The sequence below is a fragment of the Nipponia nippon genome, unplaced genomic scaffold (assembly GCF_047370975.1).
Source record: "Nipponia nippon isolate SJK-2023a ecotype South Korea unplaced genomic scaffold, ASM4737097v1 scaffold_6, whole genome shotgun sequence".
In the NCBI taxonomy this organism is placed as follows: Eukaryota; Metazoa; Chordata; class Aves; order Pelecaniformes; family Threskiornithidae; genus Nipponia; species Nipponia nippon.
In genome coordinates this window covers 6,721,390-6,744,056 of record NW_028262380.1, presented here as the reverse complement: position 1 = coordinate 6,744,056, position 22,667 = coordinate 6,721,390, and the positions used below count along the sequence as shown (strand labels likewise).

The 22,667-nt window shown below is 45.5% G+C and overlaps 2 protein-coding genes across 6 annotated transcripts in view; one reads left to right on the top strand and one right to left on the bottom strand.

The window, feature by feature from the left end:
• Positions 1–22,667, top strand: part of RMND5A (required for meiotic nuclear division 5 homolog A) — a 52,805-nt gene that overhangs the window by 21,170 nt on the left and 8,968 nt on the right. For 2 of the 4 annotated variants that reach the window (XM_087736160.1, XM_087736158.1), the window contains exons 7-10: positions 423–525; positions 2,559–2,713; positions 4,085–6,457; positions 7,513–7,584. In XM_087736160.1, the coding sequence (XP_087592286.1) occupies positions 423–525; positions 2,559–2,713; positions 4,085–4,148 (322 nt within the window). In that variant the 3' untranslated portion in view covers positions 4,149–6,457; positions 7,513–7,584. Of the gene's footprint in view, positions 1–422; positions 526–1,590; positions 1,718–2,558; positions 2,714–4,084; positions 6,458–7,512; positions 7,585–22,667 lie in introns of those variants that run through there. The other 2 variants (XM_087736162.1, XM_087736161.1) reach the window with 2 other exon arrangements.
• On the bottom strand, positions 13,465–22,035 carry CD8A (CD8 subunit alpha). 2 transcript variants are annotated; one of them, XM_087736163.1, is made up of 6 exons: positions 21,338–22,035; positions 20,392–20,760; positions 19,699–19,788; positions 18,604–18,720; positions 16,956–16,986; positions 13,465–16,445 (listed from the first exon to the last, which is right to left on the bottom strand). In XM_087736163.1, exons 1-6 carry the CDS (start codon positions 21,378–21,380, stop codon positions 16,439–16,441), a joined length of 657 nt encoding a protein of 218 aa, XP_087592289.1. In that variant the 5' UTR covers positions 21,381–22,035; the 3' UTR covers positions 13,465–16,438. The 2 variants fall into 2 exon arrangements, with proteins under 2 accessions (XP_087592289.1, XP_009469964.1); XM_009471689.2 differs by having other exon boundaries at positions 13,465–14,550; positions 21,338–22,032.

The window sequence follows — 22,667 nt, the reverse complement described above, 5'->3', positions numbered from 1 at the left end:
ATATCATTAAAGGATTGTGGGTTGTGTGTACGTGTGGGTTACGCGGAAGCTCTTAGGCTGCATATACTCTTCCATAGTTGAGAACAACTACCTGTGTAAGCTAACATGATGTCTTCTTCCTGTACAGCTCAAAATCAAAGTAGGTGGTATAGAAAATCAATTCATTATAAGTCTCAGAGCAGGGTTTAACTGTTGTTTTCGGTGCAGAATGTAGTGCATGAGGGCCCTAGCCTAAGGTGCAGGGTAACTGGTAACCTGCCCCAAACTCTTGCTTGTTATACTTGAGGGGAGCTTCAAAGTACAGACAATAACTGAATGAGGTAGTACAACACTCTTGTGTCCCAGTTAACTTTTAAAGTAGAAATGTGAAAAATGCTGGTTTCCTAACAGGCACTGTATGTTAACATTTCCTTTTTCTGCAGTTTTTCAGCAGGTTGTGTAGCATTACCAGCTCTAATTAATATCAAGGCAGTTATTGAACAAAGGCAGTGCACAGGCGTTTGGAACCAGAAGGATGAACTACCGGTGAGTTGATGCTAAGCTATCCCAGGGCAGATTTCTAATGTTGAATGCTGTTTTCAGGTTTTTTCTGTGCTGAATATTAAGGGATGTTAACACGCGTCCGACATCTCCAGCAGTTCCTGGGTCTCGTTCCAGGCCGATGGATGTGGCTGCTGGTTTCCCGTTCGTAGGTTGAACCAGCAGCGAAGCTGAGCATGAATCGCAGACACCCACCCACGCACACACACAAAGGACACCGATACGACCAGCTACACAGGCTGCCACAGACAAGGCGCTGCCTTCAACAGCACCCACATACAGGACTTGCATAAAACATAAATACAGACAGCCAAGATCCCTTCCTCCTCTTTGGCTGGTAAAGATTGAAATTCACTGGTGAAAGGAGGCACACGCCACTCTAGATTCACAAGCAAATGCACGTTTGTGGACCCTCAAATACTGGCATGGCCCTTCTGACCCCTGTTATACCCCTTTCTGGCCGTTCCTCCCCAATCCCCTTCCCCTGCACGTTCCTCCTGCAGTTTGTGTAGTTCTACTAACCACACCTCCTCCTGAGACCCTCAGGTTTGCGTTCTTATCTGTTGCAAAGTCCAGGTTCGGTTGCAGTTTCTTGATGACCTATCAACTAGTGTGACTGACAAGGTTGTTTCTTGTTGTCTCCGTTATGTTTGTGTGTCAGGTTTATATTTCTCGGTTTTGTTTGTTGCTCCCCTGCTTACTTGTTATCCCCTTTCGCATTGAAAAGGTCTTTGATCAAATGACCTTAACAAAACAGATGCTCTCACCTTCCACTTAGCCTTACGCTAAACATATGAGATGTTTCTATATAACCGGAAAGGAAATGCATCCCACTGAGAAACATTAACTTCCCCTAGCTATGCTTGAGCTCTGTCCACGAGTTGCTTTGCACTAACTCTTTGTCAGGCAGATAGGAGATGAAGGAACTAGCGCTACATCTGGGGACACAAGAACTGAATTGGGATCCAGTGCGTTATGCTTGCAGTACAGCTCGTTTGTATCAGCTGAAATGAAGTTGAGTTGTTATGAAACCCCAGTTTCCCTTTATAGCGCTTACCGAGTGTGTGCAGCTCTCCAGTGGCCTGCTCCTGATTTGGAAAGAAAACCTATTTTGTGCAAACTGGGCATGAGCTGAGTTGGCCTCTTTGATTGTAGCTGTAAGAGATTCATTTATAGTGTAAGTACGTGTGCTGAGTTTTTCCCAGCTATGTTTTCTGTAACACTGAGGGTGTAACCTCCAAGTGTGACAGATTCATGCCCTGCTGTCCAGACAGGAATGATTAGCTAGGGAGCATTTGGGAAAAGATTGCTGTCAGATGCAGATCAGTTAATAGTATTTGTATGCCTCCTTGCATATTCTAAACTTAAGGGTCTCTAGCGTGTACTGCTAAGGCAGTATGGGGATGGGAAGCCTTATTTCATTGTGCAAAGACAGAGATGAAGTAGCGTGAAAAGGTTATGTTGTCAGATCTCGTTGAAGGTTAAACCTGTCAGAACTGAGGACTGGCCAGAGCCAGGGGCTTCAGGTACAGAAGCCGTGATTTTTGCAGTTCTCAATCGGTTCCCGAAGTCACAGACCCGTTCTTCTCTGCGAGATGTCCCTTTCTGAACTCATTTGGTCCTGATGGCAAATCAGGACAACCCCCCCCCCCCCCCCCCTTAAGTGAGATCTATCATCTAAAACCACTTTGGAATTCACTGGCTAAGAAATACAGAAGGTCTTGCTGGGTCATCAGCTCAGTTTTCCTGCCAGGGCATAGATCTGCACTAAAATAAGCACTTGTCCTTTGGCAGAATACTCTGCTTTGTTGAGGATGGGAAGAAGCAATATAAGTCACCATTTTAAGATCACCATTAAGTATTTTTGGCTGGGAAATCGTCAAGCATCCACACAATGGCTTTTGCTGCCTTCACAGCTGAATTGTGAAATCTGTTAAGTAAAGGCTGTGACCTAAAAGGGATAATTGTCTGGAAATGTAGTTTCCCAAGGTGAATTGTTGTGTTAATTTTTTTCACAGATTGAAGTGGACCTCGGTAAAAAGTGCTGGTATCATTCAATATTTGCCTGTCCCATTCTTCGTCAGCAAACAACAGATAATAATCCACCTATGAAATTAGTCTGTGGTCATATTATATCAAGAGATGCTTTGAATAAAATGTTTAATGGCAGCAAGTAAGTGGCATTCTTTTACTTCAAGCAACACATAGACAAGGACAAATATTAAGAATAGAACGCTGTGTTTTGGGAAAACTGAGTCCACAATTGGTGGAAGCTTTTTAATCTTAGAGAATGACTTAGAAACGAGATAAACCAAGTTGATGTGCTGGAGAAAAGCGTAATAAACCCTCTGATGTTGTAGAAAGTGAGATTACGTGAAGGAATGCAATCAACAGAGTAATTTTCCAAGTTGTAAGTACCATTGTGTTGTCTTAAATTCAAAATGGAGGCTTTTACACACACAGGTTTTTGTTGGGAGCAGCGTTAGTAATGCATGAAACATCCCTTAAAAAATAAAATTAAATCTCTGGGGAAATACGGCTTAGTAATTGTGCAGGTGGTTGAATTATCGCTGTGGAAATACTCCTCCTTAGGTATCAGTGGGGTGCCTACAGGCTTTTGGGAAGGAGGAAATGGGAGGGAGAGAGCTGTACAGATTTTCTTGAGGAAGAACCAGTGCTAATTTGGATTGAATATATGCAGCTTCCATGGCGGCTGTCAGCTTAATTTAGAGCCGTAAGTTGTTTTGCGAAATCCAGTGTGAAAATAAGTGATGCTACAAATGAAAATGTCGAGTGATGTTTGCATTCTTTGCCCTGCTAGAAAAGCCTAAAGGTATGCCTTCATGGGTGACTTCAGCCATTTTAAGCCAGTAAACTTGCTGCTACACTGTTCCTGTCCCCGATCGCTCATTCCCGATGCTTTCATTGATCAGCTTTAGTGACAGCAGAGCTCTGACAATATTAACTCAGGGGGGATGAAAGGCCCAAACTTAGAGATGGAGAAAAATGGATCGATGCTAGAAGAAATATTGTAAGCAGGTGGAATTGTATCAGTGGAGACCTCATCAGGGAGGCCAGGCTGACCTCTTTAGTCATAGCCTGCAGGAGCTGATCTAAGTGGGTTGTAAAATCACAGCATTTTGGGAACCAGGGAGTAAAACGCACTGGATGCTGAGGAAGTCAAAGTGAAAGTTACCAACCTATTTAAAATGACCAAAATGCAACAAACTAATTCAAAAGTAGAAATAATAGGTTAATCACGAAGAGTGATTTCTTGGTATTTAATAATTCAGGGGGGTGTGGGTGAAAGGTGAGGAAGAATATAATTAGAAGAAAAAGCGTGATAAGGTCTCTCTCAGCTGAAGGTGAGTTTTAATGGAGCCAAGTAAAGCATTACGGCTTAAGAGTACATTTGTTTCATGCTAGAGGGGAAAAAAGAGGAAGGACTATTGCTGCAAACTCAGTACCTTTGTAACAGATGAGAAAGCTTAATGCTCAGTTGTCGCACATTGCCGCGATTCTAACGCGTTGTCTTTGTCCCCAGATTAAAATGCCCCTATTGTCCGATGGAACAGAGCCCTGGAGATGCCAAACAGATATTTTTCTGAAGAAAAGTTTCATTATGCAGTTTGTAAGTGACACTCTGGATTTCAGGTGCATTTCAGGAGAATTAAAACACACTCGTTCCATTTTATGCAGCAGACTGAGGACTCCTATGTTTGTATAAGCTAATGCTACAGAAACTTTGCCAACATTTAGTATATACATACCAAGTGGAAATGCTACAGAAATATTATTACCATAGGGCTTTACTATACTCTTGGTCTCCATACCTGATCAAGTTACTACACCAGCAGTTGTCATTCAATGCAGGTTTTTGTACTTAATTATATGGTGACTTTTTAAAAGCAGAAATTGATCACCCTCATTTGTTTAATATTCTTCCTGCTATTATTCTATCATTCTATTGATAACTGTCACCTTAGAGAATGTTTGTGGAAAAAGTTTTATTTCCTGTAATGTGTACATAATTAAAGGTAAATACTTCAGAAAAAAAAAGTTTGATAAATTGAATAGTGGTTATAAAACTAATTTGTATTTTTTTCGCTGAAAAAGCTGTGATATATTCTGAGTTTTTCTTTCAAACATTTTTTCAACTTTTACATAGAATTCAAAGTAAATGTGCATATATATAAAGTATATAAAATATATAGCCCCAAGGGGCTACCTGTTAAAATCCATCACTAATTTATAAGGGTGATGTGTGGCTAAATTACTACGGGAGCAGAGAGGGAATAGGAAATCCTGTTCCTCTGGTTTCACGATCGAGAAGTGTTTGTGTAAGAGAACGTTCAATAAATCCTGAAGTGGAAATGCTTTTAGTCGATGACATTTGCTCTCTGGCCTTTGTAGTCATGTTCTTTGAACTTTGTATTCAAGATTAGGCTATAAATGTCATGTTGCTGTATAGTTTAATAGTCATTATAGTGTGCTATTTATAAACAGTTATCAAAACCAAATGAATTGTAGAAGTATTCATTGTTAAATGGGGGTAAAGCATGTTCTGATGCAATCTGCTGATCACGACTCTGCACTTGGCAGAACTGGGCCCTACATCATATATTAGGAGGTAGCAAGTTTTCTGTAGCTTGAGAACACTTTGCTTCTAGCCTTGTTTTTGTAGTAGACTATTACTGCCATTGCCACTTTTTCTGCTAAATTTGTCATATTGTTGACTAGGTAAATTTGTACTCATAAACGAGATGTAGATCATGGCAGTTAAATCTTTTCTAGTGTGCATATATTTGTATTTATTGCACTGTCCTATAGTAGGGCAAGCAGCCATAAGGCATGCGAAGCTACATGTAAAATTATATTTCTGTATTGTGTAGTTAAAAAAAAAAAAAAACCCAAGCTTATATGGTTGAATACTGACACACTGGTTGAATGCACTAGCACAATGCACTACAGAGAAGACCGTCTTTGAGAAATCTACACCTTTTGAATTTGTATGTCACCTGCCTTGAGAGACTGACTTGGACTCTGTCGGATCAGTGACAATGGACATCCCTAAAGAGACATTAAGAGGAGCGAGTCAAGGCACACAAATTTTAACCTTTAAATGTGTTGGATACACGTGAAAAATAGAGGTGTGTGATTTTTCTGCAAAACTTAAATTGTATTCACACTGAGTTCAAAACAACCGCGTTACCAAGTGGTAAAATCAACAATAAACGGGCGAGGATATTATTTTCCATGTAGGTTTCCTAGTCTTGCTGAAATTGCTTTTAATCTTTTCTTTTGAGTGGAATTACTTATTGCTTTGGATTAATATGAAATGGCATGTGAAGTATTTAAAAAAAACCAATAATAACAAAACCCCAGAAAACCACCCTGAAGCGTAAGCGCTGCATCTCTTTCTCTGTTACACTGCTGGTATTTTGGCATCGGCGTGAATGCTGGTTAGTGTTGATAGTGCCTCTAATGCAGTTGCTTAGAGTACAAAAATGACATCGTTATTAAGTGGCAATAGGGTCCAAATTCAACTTACATATTAGAATGTTTTTAATACAGAGTGGTCCTGTTTTCCCTTCTAAATAGTGCATATTATAGATCCGTAGCTAATTCAAAAACTCAGCTGTTCTCACCGGATAATTGCAGTTCTTTTCCTAGCTGGCTGTGTGTTTACTTAAAAATAGTTGCTTGCAGTTTTGAAGCTCCACCAACAGGTGATGCTAGCAGTTTAATATAGAACGCTTCTGTGCTTACAGTAATGGGATATTGTGCTGGGCGTTCGTGAAAGGCGCCATTTGGGTTGTCACAGCTAGCCAGTTTGCCCTCTGAGGTGATGCAGGTTGTCTCCTACTACTGCCTGACATGCTTCTGGTAACTAGAGAAGGTGCTCGCACAGGGAAAAGTGAGTAATGCTCTGAGGTTTTTGTACTTAAAATATAGTTAGCACCTGATACGCGTACATTTTCTCTAACAGGGTTTGGGAATATCCATAGTAAAAAAAAGTATTTGATTTTAAAGCTATGGTGGTATCTGAGGTCTGTCTTTATTACACTTTTGGACCGGCTCGTGAAGCCTTTAACCAGTCCTTTGTGCAGCAAGTGCCTTTTGATGAGGCTCCTGCATAATGAGAATAAAGAGACTCAGCACATTACTACCTGTATCGAGATCACCGCGTCACTTCTGCAGACTGCCTTGGGCTTGCAACTGGTGCTTCCCCCTCCTTTGCGAGATGTCGGCAGGGCAGCTCTGCGGCACCAAGCGCACCAGTGAGTAACGTGGATGGGCCTGAAGCCAAGGTTTTCTTGACCACACTTAGAGAAAAGGTTTAGTTTAGCTTACCGGTGCTCCAAAAGTAATGGATGTTTATAAATATGATTTCTGTAGCAGCAGCTTGTTAGTAGTGTTAGTTCTATGTCTATTAACAGAATGCGTTTTAATTTTTGTAAATGTCTTAAATGGGAAATCTATTGTGATATGTTCTTCTGAGGTTTCAAGTCTGACTTCTGGTATAAAACATAATCAAACCTTAAAAACAAGTAGTAGGAAATGAAAACAGTACGTTACCTTTTGAGATCAAAAAGGCTTTGATCATTTTTATAGTACTAGGAGTGTCATTAACACAAAGCTCATGTCTTCACCTCCCGTTAGTACGCTCGATGACCGGCTGCTCTGTGAAGTATTTTTGAATTAAATAGTCTTTTCCTGCAGTGACTTCAGCACTACACACTGCAAGTAGACATGGCTGAACAGCCAATCTTCCCTGCTAACAATCAGTGTTTCTCTATTGAAATACAGTATTGATTTCAGCCTTCTATCTGCAAGTCAGGTTAATTAACGCGTGTAGAAGCTGCAGTGAAAGCCGTGTGTTACAAGTAATGAGTTAGAGCTTCTGATCCCCGTTAACTTAGACCTGTCTCCATCCTGGTGCTTTCATTCTTTCTTCTTAACGTTTTACAGGATGACTGCTGCTAAAATTTAAGGTTGACGTTATTTATGACTACTCAGAGCGAACTCGCCAGGTTTAACACAGTAAGTGTGGGTTAGGTTTTTCCTTGCAAGGTTTGTTTGCCTGCTGCACGATGCTGTTTTCGTTTCTGTGCTTATCGCTGCAGAGGCTGATTTGTCTCTAGGGGGGGAAAAATTCATGCTCCTTAATCCATCCCAACTCGCACTTTTCCTTTTGTGAACAGGAGGCCGCAGTGTAGGGAAAGGCGCTTTGAGGAAAAAAATGAGTGGCAGCAGTGATCTGTAGCGAGTAAAGCCGTAATGTAGTGTTACGTTACTATTCTGAATTTAATTCAAGCCCTAATATATATAAAGGAAGAGTGGTTTACAAAAATGTATATATGTGAGAGAAGAGTGACTTCATATTCCTTTATGACTTCATGTTTGCATTAAATTAGCAGTCCTATAGGGAAATATGGGAACTGGAGTTGTTGGCAGCCTGCTGTAAGCTCTTAGGGAATCCTGCTGGGCCTACGTGCAGGAGCGGGTGTTTTCAGACCGCACTGACTTGTAGTTTTTACAGGACAGCTGTAGCTGTGTATTCCAATGCGAAAGCCCTGGTAGCGTCGCCCCGTTCCTATCCCACTTTAGAAGGAAGAGTTTTTCACGTTCTAGCGGGTTACTTGGGCCGTCGCCAGGCAGCACGGTTCCCCTGCAGACTGGAACAAAGACTCGGTGCTGAAGCTGGTGGGTGCTGTGACCTGGGCTGCAGCGAGCAAGGCTTCCCTGACTTCAGCCTTTGAAATGGATGTCCCCCGTTCTCCTGCCTTTCCTCTGCCTCACGTTTATTTTCAGACTCGGTGACGCTGCTGTTGGGCTCTTCCTTCTTACTAAGTGTCAAGGTATCGCCATGGGTTTTTCTTTGCTTTGGCTAAAGAAACAAAGGGAAGGGGAAGATGCAAATAGTGTCTCGGTTCAAGGCTTAAGCATCATCCATGAGACATTTGCTTGTGGAGGGAGGAACTAAATACACAAACGCAGCTCTTCTGTCTGACAATTCCCTGCCCCCCCCCCCCCCCCCCCCGAACTGAGAGTAAAATCCAGTGTTTTCCAGGGTTTCTAAATTACACAAGAGGTTTCCAAGAACGTGGAGCACAAGCAGATGTGGTAGGTCTCCCACGACAAAAAGATGTATTCAATGTATTCAGCACAGCTCAGGATGGGAATCCAGTGATGGATAGGTCACGCTGACCCCGCATGTCAAATGGATTTGATTTCAAATGAATCAGAAGGAAGAAACCTGGTTACGGGAAGGTCATATTTCACTGGCTCTTTACTGTTCTTCCAGAGATTTCTGTAATTCTTTCCTCACCTTACGCTGCTTTTCTGTCTTGAATGCTGCAGATGCCGCAGCAAGGGTATGGTTTCTATGGGGTGGCTTCCAAGCACTTGCACGGTGGGTACCATAGCGTCTGTCCGAGGAGCCTGGCTTGAGCTTAGGTGCTCTCACGGTGACGGGTCAGCTGTCAAATACAGGCTTGGACAGACAAAGTGACTTCAACTGACCGGTCCAGTTACTGGCTCTTCTGGGGTCATCTTGTCTGTATTATTTTTCTGGAGCTTATTTAATGCATCAAAATCCTTTATTGCTCAGAAAATATTTCGGAGTAGGTGAAGCACCGGATGGGGGAGAAGCAGGTGCCTAACAAAGGCAACAAGTTCTGGATGCTCGGTGTTGTGGGCGCATCTGATGCCTCCCCCATCTTCGCAGGCCTCTCAGTGACCATCCTGTACCCTTTTTTCTTTAGCAGTCAAGGTGATGCTTAAATTGTGAATCGGCTCTTACTCTTTCCACCATTAATCATTACCTCCTAGGTTGTTTGCCTTGAGCCCGGCAGCTTCTGAGGGTTCTGAGCTACTCCACTATTAGTTTTGAGCAACTCTGCAGTTAGGTAACCCTCAGCCTCTGAACAAATTTACTCCTTCCACTTCTCTTTGAAAGTCCTTCTGGACCAAAAGGCTGAGCGACCTGGGGTTGTTCAGCCTGCACAAGAGCAGGCTGCGGGGTGACCTTATGGTGGCTTTTCAGTACTTAAAGGGGGCTTATAAGAAAGATGGGGACAGACTTTCTAGCAGGGCCTGTTGCAACAGCACAAGGGGTAATGGTTTTAAACTAAAAGAAGGTAGATTCAGACTGGATATAAGGAAGAAATTTTTTACAGTGAGGGTGGTGAAACACTGGCACGGGTTGCCCAGAGAGGTGGGAGATGCCCCATCCCTGGAACCCTTCAAGGCCAGGCTGGACGGGGCTCTGAGCAACCTGATCCAGTTGTAGATGTCCCTGCTCATGGCAGGGGGGATGGACTGGATGGCCTTTAAAGGTCCCTTCCACCCCAAACCATTCTATGATCTCAGGCTCGTTTGCCTTGTATTAACCCATAACAGCTCCCAGCCTTTGCCTCTGCACCCCGTGCAGTCACATCACCGAGTAACCTAGAACCTCCTCCACACGCTATTACCAAAAAGCTGTCAGATCTGTAGGGCCTGTGCAACAACAGTATCCTGCATGGAGGAGCAAGCACCCTTGAGCTGCTTCTCTAGGCTCCCGCTCAGCCAGTCCTTGCCTTTTCATCGGTGCAAGCAGCAGTCCAGGCTTCTTGCCCAGGCATTGCTACTCAACCGCAAACCCAGCCAGTTTGCTCCGAACGTGTTTGATTTGCTAGAGGCATCTACTTGCCTTCTTGCTTGATGCTGTGTTAGTCATTCACCTCTGCGGCAGGGCTGGAGTTGCTCTCAGTTATTTGCATCTAGTTATTAAGGTTTTGGTGCAAAAGATGTGGTTTGGTTTTTGCTTTCTCTCAGTAGCTTATCAGTAGGGGTTTGTCTTGTGAAGAAAATTCAGGTCTTATTAATCTGATTATAAAGACTGTTGTTCCTCAGCTCTACATGTAAATGGAAAACTTAACAGACCTTCTTGAGCTATAGGTTTAATTCTGAAACACGGTGCTGGCTACAGCTGCCTGAACTGGAAGATGAATCGACCATGGGACGGCGTGGAAGGAAGAGCTGGCGAAGGAAGCTCCGTCCTGCTCTGGAGAGCTGTGCTGCGTCGCCGCCGCTGCCGGAGGCTTCCTTGGTGAAGTCGCTGGTGGTTTGAAGCAAACGTCTCATGGATGTGTCTGTCCGTCCTCGTTTTGGGGGTATTCAACACGAAACTCGGGGCAGCGACTAAAGAATAGTAAGTCCTTATTCTGGTGCGTGCCCCAAGCTGCCTCTTCAGGTTCCCTCAGCCTTCTGACCCTCTGCAGAGGTGATTTTGCTGGTGGGGTAGCAAATGCTGAATCACAGCAGTCCAGTCCAGTGCACTTGGTGTATTTCTAAAACATTTAAATTGCAGTGGTTCACAAATAGGGAAGCCCATGTAAGAACAGAGAGATGAACAACTTTTACCCCTGGGTACCTCGGGACGGGCAGCGGTCCGTGAACACGTATTTGTCGTACCTCACAGAAAGTCCGCAGGTGGAGAGCTGGATATGCTTTTAAAATTAATTCCTTAATAGGTTTATGCGAACTGAGAGTGTCTGTGACACTGGTACAGAGGGATAATATTTCTGCTGGTACTTTATATGCAGTTTGGGTGCCACATCCCTTTGGTCATCTACAGATCTAAGAACCAAAATCAGAGACCACCAGGATCTGTGTTTTAAAGGGATGCAAAGATGGGAACAAAGATAAAAAATCGAAGATGACACCTGGCTGATAGTTAGCAAGTAAAGCTGAAAGCTGCTAATGGAGTTCAGTGAACAGTCATGTATTTTTAATAGCTTGATTATACTCAGTAAAAAGCCGTGCCCTCGTAGCTTACAGCTGTGATGGCGTTGTCCAGACGTTGGCAGGCCGGAGAATTCATAATGTGTCCGTAAACTGGGCTTGCTTTGTCTGTGAAACATAGCCTCTAAAGAGGGAATGTGTTACATAGGCAGCGCTGGGGCAAGGAAAGCCCTTTCTTTGCAGTGCCGAAGCTGCTGGGAGCTTGTTGGATTCATGAATTTATGAATGAAGGCTCCAGTTATCCTCAAAGATGAGATTTCATTTTTAGTTTAAGTCACCTGGCTGCGCAACCGGAGCTTCAGCCAGTAGATGCTGGTCGCCGCAGGTCGGTGTGATGGCCGGTGTTTATCTGGGTTTCCCGTACCTGGGTGTCGAGGGCTGTGCCGAGCCGGGCGCACCCAAAAAAACCCCAAACGTACACTGCTTCCAGTTCTTCGCTGCCTTCATCTGCGGCCTCAGGAGCGCTTTGGCTGTATTGATCTCGCTGCAGGAGCAGGGTCTTAGCGCGGCACTGCACAGCGGAGCATCGCTAATAGCAATGTCAGTAGTTAGTAATGCCCAAATATATGTATTTTACATTGCTTTGTATTATTTTGCTCTGTTTGTCCTGCATTAGGATTCCATGCGGTTTCTGTAGTAAGGAATTTGTTGCACATGTGTTCATCTTACTGAAATGCTTTTTGATTTTAAATACCCGTATCCTGTTTTTCACTACAGGATTGCCTCTGTAGGCTCTCCTAGCAATAGAACTAGCAATAAATATTTAACCTGTGCATCAGGAAATAATGATTTCATTTGAAAGAACAGCATAGCTTACAGGGCGTAAAATACAGAAAAATGCTTCTGCTAGGTTTTCTGTTCAATGTTGATCCTATACATTTAATCTCGGTGTGCGTCACGTACCACATTCAACTACTGTGCTGGAGAAAATGCGTTTTCAAGGAAATGCTTCCCATGTGGCCTTTTGTGGGGAAACATCCATAGATGCAGGCAGCCAGATCACTTCACCTTCTTTCTGCAAAACCATTTAAAAGAGCCGGAGTGGGAGGGGAAGGCCGCTGGAAGTGGGGAGAGAAGCGAAGTTGCTGGAAGAGGATTTAGGTTCGGGGGATAGTGCTGGGACAGGAGGAGCGCTGCCGGACAGCCTGGGTTACGGGGACGTGGCGCGATACAGACCACAGCTCCAATATCACGTGAAAACCCAGGAGAAAATGATGGTGAACGACGATGACACGGCTGCAGAGGGTGCTGCCAGTGAGGCAGTGATGTTCCTGCCTCTTGTAAGCTGTTTTGCAGAAACGCTTTATGAATTAAGGCTTTGTAAGCGAAAACTTCTAGCTCAAACTAAGTCAACAAGAGATTCCAGGGTGAGCTGATAATAAAATTGACGCTCACAGGAGAGAGAAAAGGTATGAGCTTTTCACCTGTGTGGTTAGAGCTGACTGTAGGATGAGATCAGACTGGTTTAGGTAACCATAATGTATTAAAACCGGGCTAAAGCTCTGACCTAGTCTGCCTAGAAGGAGGTTGGTGAGTAGATCTGCTTCATGCTGTTGTCAGACTGCAGCTGCAGGTCGGTGCTGAGGCCGACCCCAGCACCGCAGGTGTGCTGGGAGCCTCGCCTCTCCCCAGCTCCGCACCTGGGGCTGCAACGGGGCCACCCTTAACAGACTGCATCTCTCTCAGCGTTTCTTAATGTCTGTGAATTCGTAGGCATTTCGATGTCAAGGCTTTTCTGTTAATTTTTTTCTTCATAGTAGTCATAGATACATGTAGTTGTCATTCCGTGTTTGCCTGCTATTGTTTAGATACATTTATCTAGTCCCTAATTATTTTTTTTTATTATTACAAAAACCTAAGTTTGGAAGAACTTTATTTCTCTCTGAATTTCTCTCCTTCCCAGCCTGTTTGAAGAGGAGGAGGCTAGCAAAGGGTTTCTCTCATTCTTCCAACCCCCCCCCCCCCCCCCCCAGGTTTTTATCAGCCCCTTGGCAAGAATACCTGCGCACTTCCAGAGCCCTTATCTCCTCCTCCTTCGCAGCACCCCCCTGGGATGGGGGAGCGTTACGGGGACCCTCTTGCAAGTCCCTGGGAAAATAATTTTAGACCCGTTTTAGGCAGTGGTAAGCTGGAAGCTGAGCTCTGGCATCCTAAAGCTCAGGCTGGTGTGTAAATCACTGCCTTTTCCCGTACCCAAGACTTCCTTAAACCCTCGTTTATTATCTTCATGAAGGATTTTAGCTTTTCTGAGGCTAGGAAAGGAATAAAGAAATAAACATTAGAGAGTCTAACTAGAAACATTGTTTTATTTTTTTTTCTCAGTTCTTGATTTGCCAGTGTAGTAAGGAAATATTTACATAAAAATAGAAAAAATAGATCTCATTGTAGTCAATCAACATGGCCCAAGAAGGTATGCTAAAAGTCCTGCTTAGCTAAAGCAAGTGACAAAGACTTTTTTTTAATCACACAACCATTTCTTCCAGAAAGAAAGAAAATCCCGCCTTCCTTGCCCAGGCAAAACTGCTGAAATCAGTGGAAGGGGGGCTAGCAGCAGAACAAGGATAGCAAGAAGGAAGCAGTAAACCTTAGCCCCCAGGGTTGTAAAAACTTAAAAAGTGAGGCCCTTTAATCAATATTTACCTTCTCAGTGCAGCCTTGTGTTGTGTTAGATGAAACGGTAAAACTCCCAGGAGATACGTGGCACCGTGAAAAGCGGGTGTGTTAAGTGAAGGCTTTTATTTCTAAGTAATCTTGTAGCAAATTCACCTTCTAGCCGCATTTTAGAAAGAATTATTGCAGGCTCTTGAGGAGAGATGCGGCTAATATTCTTATTTCTCATCAGCTTATCACTGATACAGGTCAGCATCGGGATTGACCCGTTCCTTCTGCCCGAGCCACAGAGCGCTCTCACTGGGAACGGAGGCGGCGTTTGGCCTTGGGAGTTAATTTGAAAAAACTCAGGTTTTGGAAGGAGCTGTGCTTTAGCGTGCAGGTCACAGAAACAGCGCCTGCTTGCTGTCCGCGTGTCTGCTCCGTCTTGTCCTTTCAAATTTGCCGAGGCAGAGAGAGTGCACGAGGAGTTGTAGCGTTATTGAGGACGTAGGCGATGGGCGTACGCGGTGGCAGCTCCCAGAGCCGCTCCGGAAGCCAGAAGGTGCAGGTGGCTATACGTGCCGGTTTGGCATGCTGGGTTTCACATCGGGCTTCCCGTTCGCAGGCCTAGAAAGAGAAAAGGGTTTGATCTACTTTGATGGGAAAGGAAGAAGACGACAATTAATGTATGGCTGTTGATCAGCTCGTTTAGCCTTTGGTCTGCAGCCGGGGACCTCCAAGAGCAGGCCGCAAAGTGTTCCTAAATCCTCTTCGTGCTAGTGAAGGATCTGCCAACATTTCAACTAGTGACAGCCAGTAGAAGGACTTAAGATACACCGCTAATGAATTGTCACACTAATTAAAAAAAAAAAAAAAGGGCTTTTTTAAATTTGCCTCTGACTTCTGCACACTCCTGTCCTCTCATCAAGCCTTTCTCCACATTCAGAAATGAATAAAGAACGAAGAACTCAGGGCTTTTTTGCAGTTGGGGAAGCTGCTATCAATTCATAAGGACTTTTTCTTGTTGCAAACCAGTTTCCTGCAGAGGAGTTTAAAAGGAGGCTTTCTACACTACCAGCATGTCCCCAGAATGAGAGAAATTACTGGTCTCCAGCAATTGATAGTTCTATGCTGATTTAATGAGTTGGAGACTTGGCACCCGTTTTCACTGAAGATTAATTTGTGGTGGAAAATGAATCCTTCAGCTGCCAGCAAGAATCCCAGGCCAGATCCTGAGGCGCTCTTTAATTGAGTGAATTGCACTATTAACTCCCAAAGACCTTCATTTCAATAAGTGGGAACGGCTCACAGCAGCAGGAATTTCCTCTCTAAATACGAGCTTAAATATGCTACGATTGCTTAAACCAGGACTCTGTCGTGTTAGCGCTGCCTCAGGAAAGCTGTCCTTGATGAGATGAGTTCCTGAGGCACTTGTAACCCAGCTGCTCCATCGGTGCAAGATTGAAGAGCTCTGCAGCGTGTTTTTCCCCCTTAGGGACAGAACGTTTTTGCACAGGGCTGGCAGCAGGGATTGAGATAAGTGAAGAATGCAAGCATCGTCCTAAACAAGGCTGCAAGAAGAGCTCTTCGTTATCGTTTAGCTGTCGGAAAGCCGGGCGAGGATCAGAAGAACGCTGGATATAATAAATATCCATCGTAAAAATAACAGGCTCTTCCCTTTTTCAGGCGGGTAAAAGAAAAAGCAGGTCTGTAGGGGCGGCTGCCTTCTGGCATACCCAGAGAAGGACTGCGCCCGAAGGGCAGAAGGCATTGCCGCTCAGTGCCTCTTCCCTTCAATGCTGTTGTATTCAGGCACTGATTTCCAATGCATTCTGCCTTTAAAAAACCCAAATTGTAGGGATCCATTTTCTGTTAATGGAGGGGGAGAGAGGCGTTTCCTAGTCACCGTTTCTTTCTGAATGATCATATTAATTTGGACAACTAAAAAACTATTAACTTTTTTACGATAAAACCCATGCATGTATAACAAGGAATTTGAATTTATCTGATTTAAAAGATGCTCAATTTGCAAAGAATAAGGCTCCAGAAGCGTGACAATACTGTTCCAGACTTTCTTGCAACCCGGCTTTTCCAAGCGCCGGCCCAGCGCTGGCCTGGCCAGAGCGGTAGCGGGGATTTCGGTGCTCGAGTGCTCTCTTGCCGCCAGCCCCAGGGTGCACCCTCCGCACAAGGCTTGCAAAACTGCAGAAGTGGGTTTCTGTGGAGCAGGCGAGGTGAAGAAGCCGTGGCAGGGAGGTCGATTTGCAGAAGCAAAATGTGCGTTACTTGCAGGCAAAAGGATTTCTTCTTCCAAACTGGCAAATTGCAATTCTTATTCTGATAGTGTTTTCCTGGTGACTCAGGATGATGGGTGGGTTGGGGAGGCAGGAGGGAAAGCATAAAAAAATGATTCCTGTCTGCCCTACAAAACAGGTTAACTAAAGCTATATGTATCTGCATTGCTGTTTTTCAGGAAAGTCATCGAGGGCTGCATCAGCCTCTCTGCTGCTGTTCCTTAGCGCCTGTTGGGGAAGGAGAGGCATAAAGCTGTGGTGATGTTGGTCCAAAATTGTGCAGAGGGGGATCTGGGATGCAATAACTTGCATCTAATCTATGGGCACAACCTGAAGGTCCAGTCACGAAATCAAACGAACAGTTTGGGAAGGGATGAAATACAGTCACCCCCGGGCTCGAGTTGGAGTAGTGCATTGGGAGCACACAAATGTGATGTTAATTATAAGCATCAAGTGATGCGTGAAGTTTTTAGGCTGCCGCAAAGACCTCCTGTCTTTCTGTTTAGTACCTCCTGCAGCGTCAGTGATTTGAATTACTTAATATTAAAACAACAAATGCAGGAGAAGAGAACCTTATCTCTCTGTTTTGCCCTTAATTCATTACACACTCCCCTCCCCTCCACCATATATCGGATGAAGAATTTTTAGATGGCTTTTTGGCACCTGCCTGCTTTATCGCTTGAGGGTGAGCTGCTGCTGAGTTTAAGAGAAAAATATCAACCCCTTTAACTTACTAACCTTTTACATCTGCATCTTCGTCTTCTGGTTTCTAAAATAAAAAAGAAAACGTTTTAGCTCAAAGATACCGACTCACAGCTCAGTAAAGAAACGCTGCAGCAAGGTAGGGCTGGCATTCCCTGGCAGCTTGCTATCTTTAAGACTAACAACAGATAAACCGAGCTTATTTTTGAGGAAAGCCCCACAACTGCAGCAGCTCACGTTTCCCTGGCAGCCCACTTAAGTATTTTCATGAATTAATTTTTCATGTGAGTAACAGTAGCAGGGTCAGCCTGGGAACACCAACGGAGAATTATTTTTTTTTTGCTGTCTCCAGTGACTTTGGCATGTTGCTGAGAATCCATTGGCAGCAATTAATTTCTACAACAGATGAGCGGCAAGGATGCCACGCAGCATGCAACCAAGTTGGACGATCCTCTTCCCCCCTCTTTTAGCATCTCTGTCGTTATGTATTCGGTGAAATACAATGTCGGGCCGTTGATTTTAGCACGAGGTAAAAACCTGTCCTTGAGAGTTTGGGCTGCCTGCCGTAGAAATTAATTGCAGATAATGGCTTTTCACTGCTCATTCACATCAGCATTAACAAGCAGAAATAAATCACTGAGTGGCGTTTGTAGGTTAATAGATGCTGCAGGTCACCAGGGAATCCTCGTGCTCCTGGTGACCTCAGAGGGAATTTGGACCAACTCCGGGTGCTCTGCTGCATCGTCAGCTATTTCCCTCGAGAAGAATGAATTTTTTGGCTGTGGTTCATCAGTGGTGTTTTCATTTATTCCTTCCTATCGCTGCAGACTGTGGTGATTGGTATTTGTCAGGGCTGAAGGATGCTGAAAAATTGTGTTTTGGTTTGTTTTTTTTTTTTTTTAAACTGGGCCAGCTGGCAAATTTGTCTCACATCAGCTCCAGGCTGCAGGGCCAGTGAGGATCTAGCTAGGTTAATTCAGCAGCCAAATGCTGTGGTGTCCCAGGGAAACAAGCTGAGCCGGTTTAATGAAATCAGTGTAACTTCTGGGGGTACCGGGAAACTCCCTGAAGGAAAGTTAAACTGATTTCAGTGAGCGTTAAATTGAGTTAAATACACTTGCACTCACTGCTTGCTCAGGGTAATTTAAAGACATTTCAAACATGAAATTTCACCAAAGGCCTTTGGCCTACCCAGAGATTTTGCATTACTGCTCTAACCGTAGCTGCCTCTGAACCTGTGTAATTAAGTTGCTGGGTTGGTTACAGCTCAAGCTGCTAATGGGAGTTTTGGCATTTGAATTTGCAAGCCCCGTGCTGGAGCACGTTTATCCTATTTTGTCAAAGTGTTTCAGGTTCTGGTAGTTTTACCCCCTGATGCACCAATTTAAGGACAGTAGAGGCAATATAGTTTGATAGAGTAAGTTTTCTCTATTTATAATCTGTTTTTCTTCCTTGTAGTGTAGAAATTTATAATTATTTCTCAGGCTAAGCCTACTGATGAGGAAAATATAGAGGCTGATTTATTTATTTTTTTTTTTAACAGAGGTCCTTCTCTTGTGTTGGCTCTGTCCTGGTTATCTGATGCCTATGTAAAGGGGATAGCTAGAAGATCCATTCCCCTGAAGGACAGGGCTGCGGTTTTGGGCTAGAGGAAAATCTACAGGGGGTTACGGGTGAGCCTTACGTTGACACAGCGCGACGGTGACCACCAGGGCGATGAGGAGCAGGAGGCAGGCGCCTGCCAAGGGAACCCAGATGAAGATCTCACAGAAGAAATCCAGTTCTTTCTCCTTGCTGGTCTCTGCAGGAATAGAGAAGAGGAAAAGTCCACCAGGTGCTCACAGCTGGTGTTACGGCCAGCTCTGCTGGCGCCAAGGGACCCGCCTGGCGTGCGGTGAGGCGGAGGGCTTTCCCTGGCCCCCAAAGGCAGAAGTGGGCACCAGGGATGCCCACAGGCACAGCATGGGTGTCATCCCCAGAGGGGAGCGTTCATTACTGCTGCTGCTCTCAGTCTTTTCCTGGGGACCTGAGGGAGGACGCGTAGCCAAAAGTTTTCTCGTGTCTCCTGCTGAGGCTAAAACCAGCACTGGCCCCCAAGGCTCTGCCCTCCCTCCACCTCTTCCCAGTGTGTCCAGCCAGGAGACATGCTCATGCTTTTTAAGTCATCCTTAACCTGTCCTAAGTGGGATGAAAATATTCATCATAGAATCATAGAATGCTTTGGGATGGAAGGGACCTTTAAAGGCCATCCAGTCCATCCCCCCTGCATTAAGCAGGGACATCTACAACTGGATCAGGTTGCTCAGAGCCCCGTCCAGCCTGGCCTTGAAGGGTTCCAGGGATGGGGCATCTCCCACCTCTCTGGCAACCCGTTCCAGTGTTTCACCACCCTCACTGTAAAAAATTTCTTCCTTATACCCAGTCTGAATCTACCTTCTTTTAGTTTAAAACCATTACCCCTTGTGCTGTTGCAACAGGCCCTGCTAGAAAGTCTGTCCCCATCTTTCTTATGAGCCCCCTTTAAGTACTGAAAAGCCACCATAAGGTCACCCCGCAGCCTGCTCTTCTGCAGGCTGAACAACCCCAGCTCTCTCAGCCTTTCCTCATAGCAGAGATGCTCCATCCCTCTGATCATTTTTGAGTTTTAACCCTCCCAGCTGCACATACCCAGGTATCCAACTCTCATAAGGTTCTATGGATTTTCCCTCCCCATTCCATCCCAAAATGCCTGCAGGATCCCCCTCGGATCTTCCCCTCTCCCTGCCTGCAGATGGGCTACCTGGATCCGGGGTCTTCAGGCAGGGGTCCTTTTCGGTGATGCCATGCTGGATGGTGGCTGCTGATGTGGTGGGTGCTGGTGTGGTGGTAACTACAAGTGAAAATGGATGAATACAGCATACAGGGAAATAAAATAAAATAGCTCTCTTCTGCCCTTCTGCTCTCCCACCCCTGCCATGGCATGGCTGCTCCTGCGGCCAGTGTAGGGCTCGGGTCTGGGGGGACTTCATGGAGCCCATTTTGGATAGTGACTCCCCCAAGGAGGGTCTCCCAAGACCCAATAAGGAGCTGCAGGCTTCTTATTTCTTGCTTTCTGCCACCACCCTCAGAAAGCCTGAGTACCCTGAGGCTGGTAGGACTTTTGGGACCTATGTGAGGTGAGGAAGGAAGGGTGGTGGTGGACTTTGCTTTAGTCTGTTCCCTTCAGAGCCACAAATGGGATGAAGGAGTGCGGATGGGGAGGTGATGCTGGGTCTGCCCGTTCATCTTTGCCTTGGGCAGGGGTGATACCATGAGAAGAAATGGCAAGCAGGGAGCCCCCGGCAGGAGGACGGGTGTGTTGGTCACAAGGTGCCTTGTGCAAGCAAGCAGGGAAATGGGTTTTCTGGAGAGGCGACTGATTAAAAAAGGCATAGGCAGGGGGTGCTGGACATTTTGGCAGAGCTAAGCAAGGTTGAGTGGAGGTGTTGCTGACCTGGGAAGAAGACAGGCTGGCCAGGGCTGAAGTACAGCATTTGGTTGCTGTTCATGAGGCAGAAATAGTTCCCCTCATCCTGTGATGTAAAAGACTTCACTACCAGCCGGTAGACCTTGCCGTCTTTTTTCGCCTCGAAGCGTATGGATGTCTTCGCGTTGCCCTCAAAGGTACTCCGGGAAAGGTAGGAAATGAAGACGATGAAGTGAAGGGTCCCATCCTTGTCCAGGCGGACCCAGAATACACCACTGTCGTCCTTGGTGGCCAGACACTCCAGCTCCAACTGCTGTCCCAGCCGGGGGTGTGTGATGCTGCTGTCACGAAACCTGGCCGTCATCGTGTACCTCTGGCCCCAGATCCCAGGACAGCCTGCGGGAGAGAAATCCTCATGGGAACCTCTTGGGAAGAGCCACGTCCCCCCCGGGCAAACCTTGTTCCCTGTCCATGGGGTATGAGATCAAATGCAAAGGATAACTGTGCTGTCTAGATGACCTGAAGGTTTCATTGGAGTCCTTGCTGGGACCATGCGTGAAGGGCGCTCAGCAATCAGCCACCGGGCTTTAAAGATGTGTGCTGCCCTTCAGAAAAGCCTTTCAGCTGCCTTCTGGAGATGGTACCCCTTCCCAGCTTATCTGAAGTGACTCTCTAAAAACACTGACTGCTAAATCCCCTTCTTCTCCCCTTCCCTCTCCCCTCCAGAACCACTTCTCCAACCGGGCTCCCTTCCCAGTGCATACGATGCTGCAGCCACCCCTCTGGCTGCCCAGTGTTGGCTGAGGTGATGCCACCTTTACCTCCGCAATTACTGAGCAAACCTCAAAGTCAGCCTTTTTGGTTTGCTTTTTATTTTCCCTTCAACTATTTAGCCCAATTTCTTGGATTCAGTGGAAGGGGTTTCCTTGCCCCTCCCGGTGAAGGTGATGCACAACCCTGTGTCCATACTCACAGAGCCCCAGAGCGAGCAGGAGCAGTGCAGGAGACCCAGGCATCTTCTCCTAGGGGTGGCCGTCCTTGGGGATGGTGCAGAGGAGCAGAGATGATCTTTCTCGCTTGACTTAGGAGGCTGTGCCGCTCTTTGGAGAGGATGTGATGTCATCAGGACCCTCTTGGGTAAAGAGACGGTGTTCAGCATCTGCAGCAAAATGAAGCGGAAAAAAAAGATTTCTGAAGAAATTCAGTTCTAATCCAGAATTTGGGCTCATTTATCGTTATCAGTTCTTAATGGTGCCTCAAGGATTTTGCGTCAATGACTTCTGTAGAGATTCAGACTGATGATGCTCGTGCCTGAGGTAGGATCAGCCACTGCAGCCTGCTGCCTCCCAGCCATCTGGGGGTTCACAGCAGCTCCAGCTCTGCAGAAGTCATGGACAAGCCCCATGCTTTGGCTGCAGGCCGCAGGTTGCGTTCCTTGGCAGGGATTCTGCTGCCTTCGCTTGCACGCCCTCAAGGGGTCTCGTGTGGATGGCAGAGCACACCGTATTTTATTACCCAGCAAGCAAGACACGAGCGTTTCATGGCATATATCCATGTGTATTTTTTATCTCCAAGCACATGCATTGCTGACACGCAGCTGAGTTCTTCAGGTGCTCGATTGTTCTCTTTGCAATTGTTTGCAATTGCTCTGCAAAAGCTCCTTTGTGCAAGGCAGGTGGTCTGTGATCTGAAACCCACTGAGAAAGCCCCATGCCCCAGGGGTATGCAATTTTTTTTTTTTTTTTTTTTTTTCACATCTTGTGGTTTTCTTCTCTAACCACAGGGGTTTCCGCCCTGCCAAAAAAAACCTTGCATGCTTCAACGGAGAGGGCCCTTGCTGCTGCTTCCAGGTGACCACTCACACATGGGTATGGGTGATGCTTCCTGGAGCTTTGCACGTACAATAGCAACAGCTTCACCAGACTGTGAGGCGGTGGACTGGTGTATTATTTGTTTCTTCAGTTGGCACTTCTTGGCTTTCCTGCTGATTATTTTTCTGTGCCAGGTGTTTTTCTGTTACTCCTTTGCAAAGAAAGCCCCCTTTTCTTGGGCATGTCAGAAACCCGGTGCTGCTGACTTTGATGCCACTGCTATTGTGCCTGCTACTGAGAGATGAGTTATGGAAAATGGTTTAGGAACTGGGTTTATTTCACTGGGCATCAAAGCATGTTGGTGAGTGAGGAAAGCTGCTGTTAGGCCTGCTGAGATGTGTGAAATTCATACTTTCATGAGGCTGTGGTACTTGTGATATCTACCTGGAATAGAGCAAATTTTGGTAAAATAAAGAGAAAATAGGTTTTGTT